Here is a 20,350-nt window from a genome sequence, read left to right as displayed (position 1 = left end):
GTAATTCCATTCCTTTGAAAATTAGTTGCTACATTATTTTAATTCAATTATATAGTCGATACTTTTAACTGCTCAAACAAAAAAAAATTTTCTTGGCCTTAAGGCTTTCACCTGTGAATCCCACATATTGAAAAGTTATTTTGTGATGATATTGTCTGTTGATGCTGTAGCACATTTGTCAGTGTAAAAGGAGAAAAATGGTTCCTCCAAGGAGAAAAATATAGCCAGTTATATTTATAATCTTTCTGAAGAGCGTACTTACTCATAGTACACTTTACCATGCAAACAGATAATTTCATCAGATAATTGATGGATAGTTGTGATTTATCCCTAGAAATTTATTTTTCTGAGTCTCTGAACTTGTCTGGTAAAGACCTGAGTAATTCTAAATTTTTATCTTTAACCTTGATCTGGGTGAAAGTTTCTTCTTGATCACATTTCTTATGAATAAAAGTATCTGAATTTGTTTTGTTTCAAGATAATTGGAAGGGGAGAATACTCTGCCTATCTGTGTTGAGAGATCATAGCCAGGGTGAGAGCCACTTGCTTTTAGCACTACTAAAGGTAGGCTGAAATGGTTGTATGCGAGAGTTGAGGCTTGAACAAAAAATTAATAATAAACCAAAAAAGAAGTGCAAACCTAGCCAGCCAAACAAACAACAAAAATACACTGAACTGGATTGACCTCAGGTAGGAAGGAACTGAGTTCCATTCTCAACATCACTGGTGGTAATACAATGCAGAAGTAATGTCATCGAGAAAAGCTGCGAAGTGGCCTGAAAATTATCTACCAGACTGTGATGTCCTTTCTTAGAGTGGCTGATCTCTTGTAGATCATTAAGCCTTCTAAGGAAAGCTGCTTAATGTTATAAATTGATTCTCTTAAGAAACTGTGAGGATGGAAGACACACTTGAAAAGACTTGAGAATTAAACAAAGAGGCAATTGAGGGCTTTGTGATCATGTTTCCAGCAGCAGTTTTGGTCCCTGTGTACTAGCTCCGTGCTGTGCTAGGGGCACACATTGAGGGATGCAGCAGATTTTAATTTTGGGAGGGGGTGGGGGTGTTTGTTCATTTGGCTTTTTTTCCTCTCCATACTCTTAGCTGCCTGATGTCAGTTGGACCAGGTTGTTCAAATAGAACCCATATTAAAAATACTTTGAACTGTTAAGAATTTGAGGGGTTTTGTCTGGGCAGCAGTGAATAATCAGAGCATTGGCTATTTCTGGTCTCCCTTAGCTCCACAGTTCTGTGCTCTTTAGTGGCTGCTGTAACTATCTAAGGGTTTACCATAAGAGTTCTCACTTGAATAATGCGATAAGAGCCCTGAATATAGGAGATGTTTATGCAAAGGGCAAGCCTCACGCAGCAGGAAATCCCAGTTATCCCTTTAGCCTCTGCTCTCAGCCAGCCACATCTCTGCCAAAGCATACCATAGGAAAAGGACGTACCCTTACACAGTTACGAGCATTTCATGATTAGTGTGGGGCACTTCCAGCACTACTGTCCTGTGTCCCCTCAGGGATATACTTATTAGACAGTTTTAGAATTATCTTTTCCCATGGCCTTTCTGTGGGATCCTTTCGGAGCCTATATGCCTCGTCCATCTCCAAGAAATAAGATGAGATTTCGCTTTTTGAAGTCCTACAGGTATCTCTTCTGGTGGCTTACGGTGCAATTGACAGTGATAATAGTTGCAACTGTGGATCTTTCTTATTCTCCTAGAGCATTACAGTATATTAAAAAAATGGAAATGGCTTGTATTAATTGTGACTCTCTTGAGCTTGTGAAGGTTTTGCTTGAACATGGTATATCAGGAAAAAAGGTATTGTTACTGTATAAGAAAAAATCCTGTGAACAAGTGATCATGGAAGTTTATGAAACAGCACTTTTCAAGTAAATTATAACTTTGGATATTTTTGGCATACCAAGCTGGGGGAAAAGGTAGATTAATGTTTATGTCAGTGTTGTTATGAAAATAATAATTCTAATTATTCTCAGTGCTTATTTTAAATTAGCTTATTTAAATAAAAAATTTGACACACTGATATAGAATACCAAACCTGAATCAATATTTATACTTGTGAGACTTTTGCCAGAAAATCATATTAGTTAATTAGTTTTGTGTTAAACATCTTTGGAACTAAGTTTAACGAATGAGAAAAACACACAGATTGTATTTTTTCCTAAACTATTGTTTAAAAATAGCAGTAGCAATGCTTGATTTTCATTATTTGTTAGATTGCTTTTGGTAATTGAATCAATATTCATTCTTCAACTTCCTTACATTTATTACAGATTCCCTCCTTACAGATTCATACATATTTTCAAATAAAAACTCTTACAATCCTCCCACTTGCATATAATTAATTGAAAAACTTACAACAAACATTAATTGAAAAACTTACAACATATCATTGTAATGAAAACTTTTCAATCAATGGAACATTCAGAATTATTTGCTCACATGTACAACACAAAATGCCTCAGAGTACAAATGCTTTATGTAAGATTACTTATAGCAAACACTATATATATATATTATTAAGAAGAACTCACTAGGTACTGTTTACTTCTCTCAGTGTTTTCTTTTGTAAAAGTTAGCCTGTTCATACAGAACATACCACTTCCTAGGTTTATGACAAAAAGAATAATAACAGTTAAAGGTATTAGAATCTGTTCAAAATTAGATCATAGAGTTCTCTTAAGAAATCTTATTGTAGGGGATTTTTTTGCTTAAAGTAAGCTGCTTATGTTTCTTTTGCAAACTTATATCAATATATCGTTATCTATTTATATTTCCATCTATCTATCTAATTGCTTTAAAGACAAAAAAAGAAACATGTTTCATGCAACATGTTAATATAGGGTCTGATTATTTTCATTATTATGTACATATTGCACTTTTTCTAATTTTTCAATATAGCAAAGTGAAAATATTCTTAAAAGTTGTTAATTTAGCTAAAAAAAAAAGGAACCTTTACAATAAGTCCAGAGGTGTGAATGAATTTTGTGTTACCCTGGAGTGTTACACGTTTATTTTTCAGGAGCTTTTAAGAACTAAGATGAGGTTGAAGATAATTTTAAAAAACCCCATCATAGTTGTATTACTGAATTTGAGCCCTATTCTTTGCTATTGCTGTTTAATTTAACTGTAAGTCTCTAACAGGAGAAATAGAAATCCTTAATATACATATATTGCTGTGTCACTGCCATGGCTCCATTCACACTGTAGGTTATATTTAGAAATCTACTACAAAATTTTACGGTACTCAGTGCCTATGTAAATTAATAACCTTGTTTATGTCAGCTGACAGTTCTGCTCATGGTACTCAACCATTTGATGTCAAGGGACTTTGGTTTCTAAAACTATGTCTCTGACAGTGGTGCTCATGCATTTCCTGGTGAATATTGTTCAGCAAACCATTTAAATTGTGAAGTTTGCCATAATTTTAAATTTTCTTTTCTTACATTTTGGGAAAAACCAAAATTTTTATTTTGTGAGATGCTCATAATCCATTGATTAAATAGACCATCATGTTTTAATTTATATACCTAATTTCTGGGAGATTCTGTGATACATTGATGCCCCTTACAGGCAAATTAAGAATGCCACCTTATAGCAAAATAGTGAATTAAGTTTCTTTGCTCATCAGGAAGTGCTTTCAGAAGATAAAAGAAGACTCAGGTTGATGCAAGTTTTCTCACTTTAGGGGAAAAATATGCCTTGAAGAAATGCAATTCTTCTAAGAAGAGCTGGCATGTAATACAGTCAGAGCTCTTCTTAGTCCACTTGTCCCATCAAATAAACCACGTCTTAAAAACTTCAGCAAATTGAACTGAACAAAAACAAAGCCGACTAAAAGAGCTGGTAGATACATTTATGATTGACTCTGCACTAGAAATGCAAATATTCACAGAATTAGATGTAGAACCAAGGCCAGGAGTCAGTTCTTCTCAGAGGGGAGACTCAGCAAACCACCAAAACAATTTACATAACTTCTTGCAGGCTGGAGGAGGAGGGTTGTTTAGTTTTGTAGGGATGTGTACTCACTCTGTTCTCAGGAAGATGAACATTCTTCTACTTCAATACAAAAAAAAGTGTACATCATTATTTTTGCTTCCATAACACACAGATTAGTTCCCCTCTTTTTCTTTTTGTTTCCCCTCTCCCTTTTTTTTCCTTTCATTTTAAAGCCTTGAGTCTCTCTAAATTGAAGCACACCTCCCTTACTGAAATGCAGTAAGGATACAGTTTTCCTGCTGCTTTTAGATTTGCTCAGGAAAACAGCCCTAGATGTGACTGTAAAATCTATATCCTAGTAGCAGCACAGTTACACTTTTAGAGCCTCATGAAACCTCTGAATAATGAATAGAGATAGGAGCTTTAGAAGCTTTTTTCATGACCACTAAATCCTGTCACACATGGATGAAGAACTAAAGCCCCTATCAAAATTACCTGCACATTACTGAGATGCACAAATAAGAACATTATATGACACTCAGTCCTGCTAGATACTAAACACACCTCCCACTGACCTAGTGACAGGTCCTCAGGACCACTTAGAAGATTCTCCAGAAGCATCAGGATCTGCCCGGCTGGTCATTAAGTCTTCTTTTTCCACCATATGTTTCGCCATTTGTGAAAAGCACAATGACTATGCTGACTAAAACCTTTCTGTGGAGATAATTTTGTAGAGATGGTGAGGTCCAAAGTAAAATGGATGTTATAGAGAAGTGGAACAGTCAACAATATGCATTAACTTGAATAATCAAATTATTAGTAAGTTTTTTAATTATTACATTGTCAGAACTACATCTTCATTCAGTTAGCTGTGGAGATACAATTCCTGAAACAGTAATCATGACATTTGTACCTTTCATCTGGAAAAGCAAGACATGTTCTTTGTTGGGTGATGTGATTTTCTTTTGTACTGCTTTCTTTCTGTTTTTCTTCTTTGGCGGCCATTTGGCATAGTTCCCTGGACTAGAGGAACAGTCATGTGGCTGAAGCTGCTGCCAACACCACTTCTGCAGCCAGCTGCTCATGGCATTTGTACATAAGAAGGCAGATTTCCTCCTGCCAGATAATTGTACTCCAAGCCACTAAACTCTTGGGAACTGGGCTGGAAAGTGGTATATCTCTCTCAAACAGCAGTTTGAGAGAGGAATTGTAGGAATTCCTTCTCTAAGGGGATTTCTGAATTATGTCAAAGCTGTCTTAGTGAAAAGAGTGCAATATCAAAAATTTTAGTGCTACAAGCTTGGTGATGAAATGGAAATAGAAACCAGATTAAAGTTTATTATTTTATTTATTAGGCATTACAGTCCCAGCTCAGTGGAAATATCTTGGTTCTATTTGACCAGCCATTCAACATTTTCTGGGAAATAAAATATTTGAATGCATGAGTGTGAACTTTCCTAGTGAGCCTTATGAATCACCCATTTGATTTCATATTTAACTTTTCCTGTTCTGTAATTCATAGAATGCCATGTCACTGCTAATGGGATGTTTTGAACCTCACTCAGATTTATTTTAGATGGATTTACATGTCAAAATATCATCTATCCAATTCAGACATTTGGCAATGTTGACTTGAAGTCCTGGGAAAAGCGGCAAAATAGCAAGGCACATTGCAAGTCAGATTAAGTAGCAGTAGGAGAGCAGGTGCAAGTGAATCACACTTAACTCTGTGTTGCTGCAGGCTTACCTCCTTGTCAAAACTTCCTACAGAGTCCCTGATAGTGAATAAATATAATCTCAATACCATTTTCTAACAGCTCAGAAAGACAAGCTCCAGTCCTTAGGTCTCAAAAACCAAGAAAAACCTGCAGAGATGTAACATGTTCATAAGTTTCAGCTTTTTATTATTTTTTTAATATAGCTGATCATCATACAGATAGGTAAAGCAAATCTATTACCGTGGAACAGGTTGAATCTGTCAGTGCTTCTTATTGCTGCTTCTGATTAGTGTTACCTGAGTGCTTCTTCAGTGGGATTTTGTGGTTCTTGCTGCAGCCTTGGAAGTGATGAAATTAGCATGAAATAAACAGAAAACATATCTATATATGAATTATATCTATAGGTATTTTATTGACAATTTTTTCAAATTTATGCTTAAGCATGTTCTGACAGCCAGAGCCAGATCTTCTATAAATAACCAAAGGAAACATTCCTTCATATAGAGTGAGGTAAAGTATGATGACTAGTGTTGCTACAGTTTACAGTAAATAAATGGCTGGGCTTTGCTGTTTGTGGCTAAAACAACCCCACACAAAGCCAGCATTTGAGATGGAGCTAGGCCCAGACACTAGCATCTCTTGGGATACATAAAAAGATTGCACTCACCATAAACGCCAGGAAATACACAGTTTGATTTACAAATTGTAGATGTCCATGAATATTTATGTAAATGTCAGAAGTATCTGGCTTGTAATTCCCTGATGTATCACAAATTCTGGGAGCACTATAAATAGACCTATCATTCAATCTGATACTGAATGCATCAGGAACAAGCTGACGCAAGTTCAGCGTGTACCATGTCCAAATGTTGTAATTAATTTCTAGATACCTCATTAAGTAAGAAAAGTAGTACAAGGGTAACATATTAATGTTTCTTTTATGGCATTCTAGAATTTGCTTTTTTCCATTATGGATCTGAATAGTTGGGGGGGTTTTTTGGTTCCTGGGGTTTTTTGGGTTTTTTTGTTTGTTTGTTTGTGGCCTTTTGTTTATTTGCTGTTGTTGTTTTGCTTTTGTTTTTTGTTTGGTTGGGTTTTTTTGTTTTTAAATGGAAAACTGACATTTCCTATTGGAACTAGTAAATCTAATTGATTTTTGTGCCTTAGGAACCTAATAATCTCCAGGTCATTTTGTTTTTCAGTTGTATTAATGAGAGGAATTTGTGAGTAACAATTGGAAACTTCTTTAATATGCTGAAAGGTCATTTAATGCTCTAAAGCACCTTTCTTCATGGGGCAATAAATGAAAATTAGAGTGAAAAATAAGAGGTTTCTGCCCACCCAGAGGGGTCTGGCACAAACACCAGTCTGGTGCCCTTAGCAGCAGGGACAGTTATACTTCAGTACATGGGTGGTCCATGTAAACTAATCCAGCTCTTGGTTTCTGCCAGCAGTCAGCAGCAAATATTTGAATGGGAACAGTAAGAAACTTGGTGGTTACAGTATAATCTTCCTTGAGGGATAATCTCCTCAACATTTTCAGTAGTTCCTGTGTATGTGTATGCCAGAACTCTCCTTTATTACTTAGCCTAGAAAATCTGAGTATTTTACTTAGTCACACTAAATGTTGATAATATAATAAAAAAAATTGCTGAATTTTTATCTTTTGCAGTATTTTTTGACACTCACTTCCACAGATGAACCCTATGCAATGTACAAGATTTTATTCATCCTGATGTCCAATTTTCCCAATAATAGAAGTATTGTGACTCAAGGATTTGTTGTTTTATATGTTTGTAGGCCACTCTTTTTCATCAGCTTTCTAACTAATCTTTTCACACAAAAATTTTGTGGCCATATTATTCATGTTGCCAATCACTTAATGCCTCCTCCTGTCTCAATGCTCTTTTGAATGCAGAATGATCAGAAGCAAACACAGAGCTTCTGATGAGGACAGTAGATCTAGAATTAAAATATTACTCAAGGAAAAAAAAAAATCCATTATGAAACTTCTATTACTCCCCTCTATCTCATTTCTGATATAGATTAATAGACTTGCTGATTAACTGATTTTAAGTGTTGAGCAATAATCTCCCATTCCTGGTGGTGTCTGTACTGGCCAGGCTAGCTATTCTGTGTTCTTAACCCTGTTGGGTAGCCTTACTTCCATTACTGCCTACTTTTGAGTTCATCTCTCCCCATTCTCTTTGTCAGAGAAGTTTACAAAGATACAGTATTGTATAAAAACAACAGGGATCATTTCAGTAGGTAGAATTTCAGTCTCACTAAAAATTTTAGCATTTTTAAAAGAAAAATAACCACCCAACCTTTTGGCAAATAGCTTTACATAATTTTCTATGGGAAGAACATTTTTATTTTCAGATAAGGAAACATAAAATGTAATTCAGATTTTCTTTTTTTGTAGTGTCTCTTCAGGATTTCTGACTTGTTAGAAGGCTAGGAAGTCCTTCAGGAAATATATCATAATGCATGCAGCTGAAGATATGGGGGGGTTTTAGCAGTAGGAGGCGGCAGATGTTTCCCATCAACATACCCATACACTTGATCATTATATACATGTGTGCTAGATAAACAGTCTGCACACATACAAACACACGTGTGGGTGTTTCCTACGCTGAACTGTACAAACTATGACAAGTTTTCCAGGAAGAAGCTGAATACACAGCACTTACTTTATTGTTTGTCCACATTAACTCGGTTTTCCTTTATTTGTTTTACCTTTGCAACGTTTCCAGTCAATACTTGGCTCTTCAGAGACTTAGCTTTCACAGTCTTTGGTACAAGTTTCTGTTGCAGTTGTAAAAGTAAATGACACAGTTGAACAAACACCAGGATCAGATAAACTCTTGTTGACACTAACTGAAGTTTTTTAGCTAGTAAAGAAATCTGAAATGGAAAAAAAAACAACCCAAAACTGTTTAAAGGGGGATATAATCTTCTTCAGGTGGAGGAGGGGAAGCCTTACTTTTTTTCTTGTTATGACAAACATAGGTGAAGCAAAGGGACAAATGTAACAAATACATAAATTTATGACTCCTGCTGAAGCTACATGTGCATTACTTTGACAGATGGTATGAGTTATCCTGTGAATCCAGCTCAATTGGCAGCTTAGTAGGGAAGTGGTCATTGCAGATGGAGCAGAATCTGCTGCTCAGACAGCTCTGGTGTAAGGCACAAGCTTCGTGTAGCACTGTGAAGCAGATGTATCTTTTACTTTCATAGGTACTAATAGGTGTGGATGCATTCTTAAATTTACTTGGTTTTCCTAAGTGTGTGAAATTTACTTAAGCTTCCAATTGCATCATTTTTCTTTACTTTTACTCTTCCTTGTGACATAAAAAGAAAATGTAAATATGGTCATGCAAACATTAAACTAGAAACTCAGAGAGACCAATTGTTTTTAGCAACAAATTTCACCTGATTTATACCATGCACTGTAGGCTAAGTCAAGTGTTTCAACATCATTTGCACTCCATTGAACCAGGGACTGGACAATCAGAAAATTGATCATTTGGAAACTGGGTTATGTCACTAAAACAGTGGAAGCAAAATCCACCAAGTTAAATTTCTACTCGTGGCAAAGGAAAAAATTAAGTTTCTTTTAAGCATCATATGAGAAAAACATGAACTTGCCATGCAATATCTAGAAGTAATGAGTTCATCAAGAAAAGTGCCATTGGCACCTGAGAATCAGGAAGAAATTTACACTAGTCTAGCATATGTGGTTAATCTTGTGAACCTTCACAAAATTAACCACATATGTTGTGAATCTTATGAAGAAAATGTTGATTTGTGAAGAAATGTTTCTGTTTCAAATAAAGGAGATAAAAATGAGGGGGGAAAAAGAAAAAAAAAGATGTATAAAGGGAATGTAATTTCTTAGCATTGATCCTAGCATTCAGATGCTTCCCTTAATGAGGTAGTCATGCAGTCTTAATGAGAGTGTAAGTGGCAAATGGTGTTTGTTCCACGTCTCCTCTTGGCTACAGTCTTTGTTTAAGCTCTCTCCCACATGACACAGTAAAGTGTTATTTGGAGCCTGGAACATGACATATTTGAGGCTTATCTCATTTTGGCATAAAAATACACGCAGTTCTGTTTTACAATAAACTCTGCTTGCTGTCATAGGAGACCAAAAGAATTCTAGACAGAGTGGTTTTACATTACAAATACAAGCACACATTAATGCCAAAATAGGGTTTATTGTTCATAGATAAGAATAAAGTTATTTTAAACATGTGTTATATTAATCTATAGGTGGGGCCAATAGCCAAATGTAGTGTTATGCCATTAAAAATCTGTTTCATGATACTGACAAAATTTCGTCCTCAAATACAGATGAACAGATGTGTCCATGATACACAAAAGATTTAAGTTTTGCTGTCACAGTTCTTCATGCTTAACTACCCCTATTAGACTGCAATTAAAATATAACTTTTATTTATACTGTACATAATTTTCATTCTGTATTACTAAATACACCATATATTAATTATAAAATCATGTAATATTTAAATATAAATATGTAGTAATACATATTAGATATTGTCTTCTAAACATCTAGTCATACAATGATATGACTGCCTTATAAATGCTGAAAGTCACAAACTGTATATTTTTGTAAAAATCTGATTTTAAACCTCTTTTTAGGTAGCTTGATGTTGTCAAAAAGTGCTAGCTCCTCTGATTTTCGTGAGTACTAGGTGAGGCCCCTGTTGAACCTGCAGAGTGAATAAAACAACACAAAAATCTTTTCATCTGGTGAACTGCGATGAGATGGCACGACATGGCAAGGGGGCTGTAGCCAGGTGGTGGCCAGACTCTTCTCCCAAAAGTCTTAAGCTATGCCAGGGGAATTTTAAGCTAGACATTAGAAAAAAAAAATTCTTGACAGAAAGAGTGGTTGAGAGGCATTGGAATGGGCTGCCCAGGGAAATGTGGAGTCACTATCCCTGGAGGTGTGTAAAAAAAGACTGGATATGGCACTCAGTGCCATGGTTTTGTTTACAAGGTGGTTTTAGGTCATAGGCTGGACTTAATAACCTCCATGGTCTTTTCCAACCTAGTTAATTCTGTGATTCTGTGACAGGGCCATGTCAGTAATGCTAACTACTCCTGCTCCCTGGAATGGAATTTGAGGGGCCAAAATACTCTTCAGGGCTCAGGTGATTGTAGTAGCTTTCATACCAAGAAGGGTTTGCAGCATTTCTACTGCCTCAAAATAGATTGGTCTCAGTTTTCTACAGGAATATATTGTTTTCTGTTTACATATATTACAGTACAGTCCACTCCAACTGTTTTTTAGTTGTATCTTGGAGAATTGCAAGAGTTTGTGTAAAAAGTCTTTCTTTTTTCCTTATAGAGGGTTTATCAAAACCAGAAAAGCTAGGTGCTTTCTTAAGACACATTTGAGATTTTCATCTAAAACCTTGACGCTAGAAACTTTAAGAAAAATACTTAGTCTGTGAGACTGGAAATATAATTTCAGAGGGTAGCAAGGCAGAATACTGTGACTTTGACAGCCACACCCTGAAATATTTAGCTATCTATAATTCTAGTTTTCACTGCACAGAGTGGATGTGTGACCCAGAGTGGTTATTGTAGTGCCCTGCTTCTTTTTCTGGGGTTCAAAGTAGAGAGCTGTTAGGCAGCAGTATAAGGAATTCACCCAGACTAATGTTTAATGTTGTCAAGCAAAGCTCACCAGCTTCTTCTTCCCTGACATTCTTCCAAGACAACGATTTCCCAGCTGTCTAATGCAACTGTTTCAGGAAGTAGGGAAAGGAGCAGACAGTCCTGGAAAAGCTGTGCTTGCTCTTTCCACTACTGGAAAGATTTGCTGGATTTGTACTATCTTCACTCTTTTAAAGAAAAAACTGGTCTTTGACCGAGAAGATAGTTTATAATTTGGACCTTTTATTTTGAATTAATATGTTGTGCTGATTATGGCTTACAGTAGCTAATGTAAGTTTAAATGAAGGAGGATAAAAAGCAGCCAGAGGATGCAGTGAAAATTATTTATTGCAGTGTAGAGCCATCTAATTGATCTGCAGTTCACCAGGTTCTTGACTTTCAAAAAGAAAAATCAATGGATTATATTAGCAATTTATTGTAAATATTTTCTCACATGTTGCTTCTAAATGGTTTAGACAGCATTTCCTTTTGATGCAATATATTTATTTGATCCTGGAACATTTAATTCACCGTTAAATGTCATACACTCTGTTACTATAAAAGGATAAAACTGCTTCCAAGTACATATTGTTTCAGTAAGACATGAGCTTTTTCATGCCAGCTCTTCGGGTTTACAAAGTCACTTCAAAATAGCTGCTTGAGAAATTATGGTGATAATGTAAAGCAACATAAAACTCTCTGTGGTAACAATATAAGGTGTTCTTGTACATCTGCTCTTGAAGTCCCACAGTGCTTATCCTAACTTTGGGCAGCAGCATTATTTTTGCATTTATACTGGGTCTTCTAGGAAAGTAAAGTATGAATGTAATGTTAGAAAGTCATTGTGGTTCTACATCCTTAAGGAATGGTATTTTTTTCTTCTTTTTAATTTTTACATCTTTAATTCTTCTGTGTTTAATATTTTTATGCATAATCTAAGTATTTTTTTAATTGTAGTTGTTATCCTATTCACTAATTGAAGTAATTATAGAATTTCTGCCATGCTTTAGGAATTTATTTCTGGCTAATGAATTGCCTGCTTTAGTTACCTTCTTTCTCTTTCTTATGTCAGTAAGAATATGTACTAACTATGATTTCATTTACCATTGGTGTATTACACTTGATTGATATGCTATCTATGAATTTTTTTTTTCATACATAACAGGAAGATAGAGAAAATTTTGTCTTTATTTTCTGTATTTCTAATAATCTAGTGATTTCTTTAGGTTTTGTCAGCACAAGCCTAAGATAAAATTTGAAAAAATTGGATATTATTTTTCATCCACAAATGTCAGGTTTCACAGCAGCACTGTAGTACCTCTGGACTCAGAGTTGCCATTTAAGAAATGGTTAACCACAGGAGATTCAGAGGAGTCACAGAATTAACTTCTATAGATTTGATATACAGGTTTTATTTGGCAACATGACAGAAAACTACAGAGCAAAGAGTGGAAAGGAGAAAAGTTAAGGGGGGAATAGTGTGCAATGAAAGAGACAGGGTATGACAGTGGGACCTCTGTCTATTCACTCTGCAGCAAAAACCACACCACACTACTCCAGCTCATTTTTTTTTATTTTTCTATTTTGAAGGGCTGAAATTGTTTCCCAGCTGCCTAGAGCCTTTTGATCTGTAATGCCCATTTATAGCAAAACAATATTTGGAGCTCCTTCAAGACAGGAGTTCCTAGAGGTGACACTCTACCCTGGTGAGTTACCTTCATGGTTACACCTTACCCAGCTCAAGAGAACATGGTATGCATTCCCTTCCAGTAATATAAATTAACTGATTATAAGTATTTATCTAATATATAACTAGTAATATGTGTAAGGGCCAGGCATAGGTCAGAGCCATCCCAGGTTGCCAGTAGCCAGTAGAAACCAGAATGCAGATGCCTGTAATGAATAAAATCTTCATTATAGTTTTCAATGCAAAATTTTATAGCAAACCCTCAGCATTGGCAAACATGGCAAGCCAGGGGTGCTAACACACAGAAATTTCCTGTTTCCAGCTTCAAACTGTATTCATAAAATTTTACATAATTTTTTTAGCAGTTCTGTATCTCTCACAGCCACTGTAATTGGACAGGCATTTATTTATTTTGGAACCTACTCTACCATAGTGAATTTAGTATCACTAAAAAAATTTTGTTTATGATTCTTGTGGGCAAATATTCAGTATTTGCGAGGCACCTGTTGATGCCTCTAAATATAACCAAAAATATGACAAAAACTTAAAGGCTCTCTAAAGAAAATTTTAATGAAGGAAATACCATTTAAGCAATGCTGCTGGGAATTTAATTTAAAAATTTACTTTCTGTACTATCCAGGCCACCCAAGTGCCTACAGGCACTGAAATTTCCTAGTATAGCAGCTCACAGGACCAAAACAACATTCCTGCTCCACACGTGTTCGGAGGTCTGCACATTTTGGAGTAATAGACAGTAAACCAGTATTGCTTCAGCTCCTCCCTCTTAGAACTGCTGTAAAGTAAATTAGTTGATGCTGTAAAATTTAGTTTGTGTAAAACATCACCTTGAAATCTAGCATTTAATCTTCAATTATTTTGAAATGTACAAAGAGTTAGTGCTTGCTGATAAGGAAGTCAAGAGGTTTTGTTGTTGTTCTTTTCCATTTTTAGTTCAAAACAGAACTTGCACTTTTTCCCCCTCAAAAACAAAACCAAAATTTTGTGGGCTAGTTAAAAGAGATAGTACAGGGGAGCTCTAAGATGTTGATCAATGCTGAATATTTCTGAGTGTATTAAACAGAAGCCACATGCACTAAAGAAACAAACTTACATTTCACCTGTAATTTGGTATGCACTCAAATTTGTGAAGAATGTTCTGCAGCACACTGTAGTTAGGGTCCACTGGTGTGTTAGACAAAAGTAGAGGAAAAATTATTTAAGGATTGGCTCTTTGACATCTATTTTATTTGGTTCAACTTTGATATTTGCATGTTTTGTGAGATTTTTTTATATATAAATTAGTAAAAAATATAAAATAGTGGTCAGGGAAAAAAAAAATCTGAGGTAGTTTGGCTTCTTGCTACTTATGCCAGTAAGTTTACAGGGAAAAATGTTTTCCAAGAACTATAGGAAACAAAGTTAACTGAACTGAACCTATCTTGCTGAGATGATTGTCAGGAAAACAACATATCAGAATGAATAATCCAAGTTTTTTAAAACCAAGGAAATACATGGGCTGCAAAAGATTTAGGGAATAATTTAACACAAAATTCAAATGGATGCTTGACACGGATAGTCCAGTAGAGTTGCATTTCTAACTTTTATATATTAAGAGAGAGAAGTGACAGTGGGACACATGAAAAAATACCAGCCCTGAGATGTGAAGAGGGTCTCCAGTTGTTTATTCAAATAGAAACCTAGTTACAAAAGCTGAAGATGCATTTAGTTCATTATTTACTTTATATTTTGTTCTTGCTAGTTATATGCTTTGGTTTTTTAAACATAAGTCCATATTTGTTTGGTGAGGCTTCTGTCTTAGTCTTACTGCAAACTGACTTAAAAAAGAGTATCGTGATATATTATTGCTGCGGGCTTTTTCCTCTAATGGTGTAAATAAGCCATCAGTTTCCTGAGTAGTTAGAGTTAGTGTTTGCTGAAGTTACAATGCAAAATGAGGCAGGAAAGCATTATTAGCAATCATCAACTTCAATTTATAAATCAATTGTAACAGAGTAAAAATCAGTGTGTGTACCTAAGATCTGTCATGTCAACTAAATATATTGAGCAGTTAAATACCAGTTTGTGTACTTAATAGCCATGTTTGCTGTAGCAAGTCTTAGTTGTTCAAGAATAATGGCCCATCAGCTGAGCCTGAAAGAGATCCTAGACCGATTTCAGACCTGAGTAAGATGACAAACCATAGGGGAAAAAGTGAGATCTGAAGTGTAAATTGAAGAAATGCAAGTCAAGTATTATCGGAAATTATTATCTTAACATTGCTTTTTGTGTAGCAGTGATAGTATTAGTTGTACTTTTTTTGTAATACATGTCATGTTTTCCACTTTAGGGACAAGTTATTACTTTTTTGACTGATATACCTAATAAAGGAAGAGCAACGGGTTCTCTCACTCCATTGTAGCTGCTCCGCATCATCAAAATGGCATCTCTTAAAAGGGCTGAAGTGGGATAACTTTGAATGTGGTGCTGTCATGCATATTCATATTTAAACAGTAGATTCATGTCTATACTACAAACTGGAATTACTGAAGTTCTATCAGTTCCACATATTTGTGGATACATCTCTACAGGAGAGAAAGATTCAAGTTATTAATTTCATTACGTACTACAAGAGACAAAACATTAAATAAGCTTCATGTTAAAAATAAAAACTAGACCAAACACAGGATACATGAAGGATGACTGTATTATAGTAGGGCCATAAAGATTGTTTAGAAAAGTGATTTAACTATTCTGATGTTCAATGGCTTTTCTTCATTAAGGTTTTGTTTGTTGATAAGTGTTGAAGAGAACTTATTGTCAGGAAAATTACTCATATTATTCTTAAGCTCCAATGAATTTGGTTTTCTCTAACGATCTGAAAACTCCTTAGCCATAAGGGGTTTAGAGAGTTGAAGGAGGCCTATTTAAAACGTCATTCTCCAAAACAAAGCAAAGCCAAGCCAGAGGACTTGACAGAGCTTAAAGGCAAAAGTCTTAGGCCCACAAAATGAGATTTTTCATATCGAATTTTTTCATCTGTTAAGAATGCAATGCCTCTCCAAAACTACCTCAATCAATTTTTTTTTAATGAAAATCCATGGATTCTCATTACTGTAGTGTACTTTATCTCCTGTACTGGACATAATCATAGAAAATAGACAAGGTCTGCAACCTAGAATCATCTTTCTGAAGCAGTGGAGGGAGGTCAAAAACAAGAGGATCTTTGTTGTATCTCATCCCTCAATGTGCCGTGCAAAAGGCAAGACAGGGAATTGAAAGTTGTCATTTTGCTGGACACTAAAATCAATAGAACCACAGAGCCATTGTTATTTTCAAGCATATAGTTTCCTTAAAATCCCACTCGTCACCTTCTATTCTATAGGGGCTGTGTCTCTTTTTTTGCTCTCCACAGATCTGTTATTTGTTTCCTTTTCAGTATCTCTTTCTTCTTGAGTGCTCTTTTGTTTTGTTTTGTTTTGTTTTGTTTTCCTGTTGGTTTGTTTTATTCTAGCACTGTCAAATCACTTTTTGAGAGACATCTTTTTCTGAAAATCTGAGATCTCTATGCCTTTCTTTGATTAAGAATTTAGAGCTTTACTATATTTGAACTCTGACTTACTTTGGCACTACAGGTTTAATTGTCAGTATCTACATATATGAAAACATTCATTCAGATCTTAGAAGGACAGAAGGCCAGTTTTATTTTGAAAATGAAACCAATCCTTTTCCAACATCCGTACTATTTTAGAAGTCAAGAACTGATATTTAGTACAAATATCTACTGACCTATATTTCAGAAATTTTTGGTCATCCCTATCAAGGCTGTGAATGAGTAGATCTGAAGGTACATTGCATTCCTGAGAGCTCAGCCTCTTCCCTGAGACCTCTGAGCCTCCAGTAATGTGCAGCCTGGCACATGTCTGGGTCAGGCAACTCAGCCACAGCTCCTAGCACTTAATTTGCTGGGACTGGGCATGCAGAGGGTCTGTATTAAAAAAAACCTTGTGCTTATCCTCAGACAGGAGGATGCAAACCTTTGCATGAAGTGCAAAGCTGAGAAATGCAATCATAATTCTAGTAGTCGTGGTTTTCAAATGGGTTTTTCTCACTTTCTTGAGTTAAAATAATACCTTTGTATTGCTCTAGGTAGTTGAAATTTTATAAATTTCTAGAAAAATTCTGAGTCTTTATTTTCCTTTAATGCCTCTGAGAAAGAATATTGCCAGAATTAGTGGTTGCTATAAATGGTTCTGTGTAAGCTTTTTCAGAATAGAGATTTCTGCACAGAGCTTTCTCTAAAATTAAGACTTTTTTGAACCATCTGGACTAGAGTCATAAAGAAAGTAAGCAACAGAGTGCTTGAGGGGAAAGCTGCTATGCTGGAAAGAAAACAGAAGAACTTCCAATGCACTGTTTGGAGGATTTTGGAGAAAAGAGATGGGATAAATAAGCTCCAGATAGTCATAGCATTATTAACTTTATCAACACTGTTATATACAGTTTAAAATAAACATTGAAGAAGTCCTAGTTTTTGTCCTGCAGTCAGAGCAATATGTATTAGATTGAGAACTTATTAAGCAAAGCAGCTTAGTAGCTCATCCTTGTCTTTGCAAAAATGTCATTCTAACTGAGAAAGGTTTTAGATGCCAAGACTTTTTTTAAGTTGTAAAAGGCAAAAGTGAATAATTTAGTTGTGTTCTTGCCCAAAGTAAATAGAACACAATGGGTAGAAACAGAAGGGAAAATTTCCCTGCCAGTTTCCCTCTTCTTAAATGTCACTTTATTTGGATGATGATCAGCTGGATTGACTTTGCAAGACTGACTTTATTTACACATACAAAACTCCTTAAACAGCAAAAATAAATTCAAACATTTTGTAACTTCATATTCCAGAGACAGTAATGCGCATCTTGCTGTGATTTGTAAACCTGCCAGTGTACTTCGAATGCTAGTTCAAATTAAAAGTTTTGAAATATGTGCATATGAGCATGTAAATTAAAATAATATATTATTACAGCCAACATTTAATGTCAATAGTTGACTTGAGCAATATTTGCAATATAAAATACAAAACCATTTTCTGAATTTTTGCTATAGTGAATTATAAAAGAAAAACATTTCACTGTCACAATATTTGTAGAATAAATTTTTCCAGAATTTCTATAAATTAATCTTCATGTAAGCTTTCACATAGAGAAAACTTAGATGATTTTATTTCAGTGCTTTCATAGGTAATCTCTGGTGATAACTAAAAAAAAATCTGAAGTGTCTTTTCACCCCAGTCTGTTTAATTTCTTAACCCACCTTTAGACATGTAAAAAAGGAAAGCAAACAAACCACCCTGCAAAATTACACACAAAATGCTCACAGTAGTTTAAAAGGGCTGATTCTGGTTTTTGTAGGTTTTGTGCAAACACACTGAAATACAGCCCATATGGCCTTGATCAACAGTGAACACATTCTGTTAGACATGCTGCATAAATTAAGTTGTTTCAAATAAGAACTGCTTCAATTTAGATTTCTTTTCTTTATATTCATGGAATAGATCCTCATGGAAGCAAGGAAGTGAACCAAGATAGCCATGATTTCACTAAGGACAAAAACGGCCTGACCAACCTCTGTGCCCTCCTGTGACTGCAATGCTCAGAAACGGAAGACCAACTGGTGTAATCTGCCTGGGCTTCTGAAAGATTTAAGCACAGTTTCCCATGGGATCATAAACTCCAAACTGTTGATTTAGAGTTGGATTTTAAGGGTAAATTAAGGAAAGGGTGAGATGGATGCAGCCAGAGAGCTGCAGTCAATGGCTCTGTGTCCAGACAGAGGCCAGTGATGAGTGGTGTCCCTCAGGGCTGCCTTGGGACCGATGCTCTTCAGGATCTTTATCAGTGACAGAGGCAGTGGGACCGAGGGCACCCTCAGTACATCTGCAGTGACAGGAAGCTGAGCAGTGCAGGTGGCACTGCAGAAAGATGGGATGCCATCCAGGGGCATCAGGACAACCTTGAGAACTGAGACCATGAGAAGCTAAGGATGTTTAAAAAGTTGAAGCACTAGGGGCTGCGGCACAGTCAGAGCAGTCCCAGACATGAATACAGAACTGGGAGTAGCACTTTTTAGAGCAGCCAAGAAGGACTTGGATCTCATGGCTAAAAGCTGGACATGACCCAGCAATGTACCCTTGCAGCCCAGAGAGCCAAACGTGTCCTGGGCTGCATCCAGAGCAGGGTGGGCAGCAGGACAAGGAGGGGATTCTGCCCCTCTGCTCTGCTCTGGTGAAACCCCACCTGCAGTGCTGCATCAGCTCTGGGGTCACAGCACAGGAAGAACCTGTTGGAGCGAGTCCAGAGGAGACCACAGAGATAATGAGCAAGCTGGAGTTCCTTTTCTGTGAAGAGAGGCTGAGAGTGTTGGGTTTTTAAGCCTGGAGAGGAGAAGGCTCCAGGAAGACTACATTTCAGCCTTCTAATAGTTAAAGTGACTTAGAAAAAAGAGGGAGAACAACTTTTTACAGGGATAGGTAGTGATAGAACAAGGGAGAATGCCTTTAAAATTAAAAAAGAGAGAGCTAGATTAGATATTAGGAAGAAATTATTTATTCAGACATTAGTGAGGCACTAGAACAGGTTGCATAGAGAAGTTTTGAATGCCCTTTCCCTGGCTTCGTTCATGGCCAGGTTTGATGGGGCTCTGACTAGACTGGTCTAGTGGAAGGTGTTTCTGCCAATGGCAGAAGGGTTGGAATTAGGTGATATTTAAGATCCTTTCTAACCCAAGCCATTCTATGTTTCTATGACTTTCTCTTTTTTTTTAAGGAAATATGTTGTAAATTTGATGAGCACCATTTAATTAAAAAAATAACACCCTAAATAAAGAGGAAGATTTGGTGCCTTTCATCTTATTTTAGTCAGAGATTCTCTTTTTCTGCATGTAACATAGCAGCATATATCTAGAAGGAAGTTAGCTGGATTTAATTCAATGTGAAAAACAGAGATAGCTTAGCTAATCAAATACTGAAGGAGGCCCTCAAGAGAAAGAATAGATTGATTTGCTATTTTAGAAGGCCATAATGTGTAAAACACTAGCTAGGTATGAAGTGAAACTTTACTGGTCTCAGAATTGCTGTCCTACAGGAAGCATGCTGAGGTCTACATGTAAGTATTCCTCTGTGTATATGCATATAATAGGCTAAGCTGTGACATGTTTGATGACACATAAAGTATCTCACTCATAGAAGGGTAAAGAGGAAAGATGCCAAAGATGGCAATGCACTGGCAATTCTGAAAT

The 20,350-nt window shown here is 36.0% G+C and overlaps 1 protein-coding gene across 2 annotated transcripts in view; it reads left to right on the top strand.

Moving 5' to 3' along the window:
- Positions 1-20,350, top strand: part of PDE4D (phosphodiesterase 4D) — a gene marked incomplete at its 5' end in the record, with an annotated part of 314,585 nt that overhangs the window by 157,501 nt on the left and 136,734 nt on the right. Inside the window, one exon of one of the 2 annotated variants that reach the window (XM_084225219.1) lies at positions 1,512-1,650. The exons of the other annotated variant lie outside the window; for it this stretch is intronic. Within the exon in view, the coding sequence (XP_084081345.1) occupies positions 1,562-1,650 (89 nt within the window). Of the gene's footprint in view, positions 1-1,511; positions 1,651-20,350 lie in introns of those variants that run through there. 2 annotated transcript variants of the gene reach the window in all.

The sequence above is a fragment of the Fringilla coelebs genome (genome assembly GCF_963513975.1).
Source record: "Fringilla coelebs genome assembly, chromosome: Z".
NCBI classification, from domain to species: Eukaryota; Metazoa; Chordata; class Aves; order Passeriformes; family Fringillidae; genus Fringilla; species Fringilla coelebs.
Note: the sequence above shows the minus strand (reverse complement) of the source record. Positions and strands in the feature narration are given on the sequence as shown.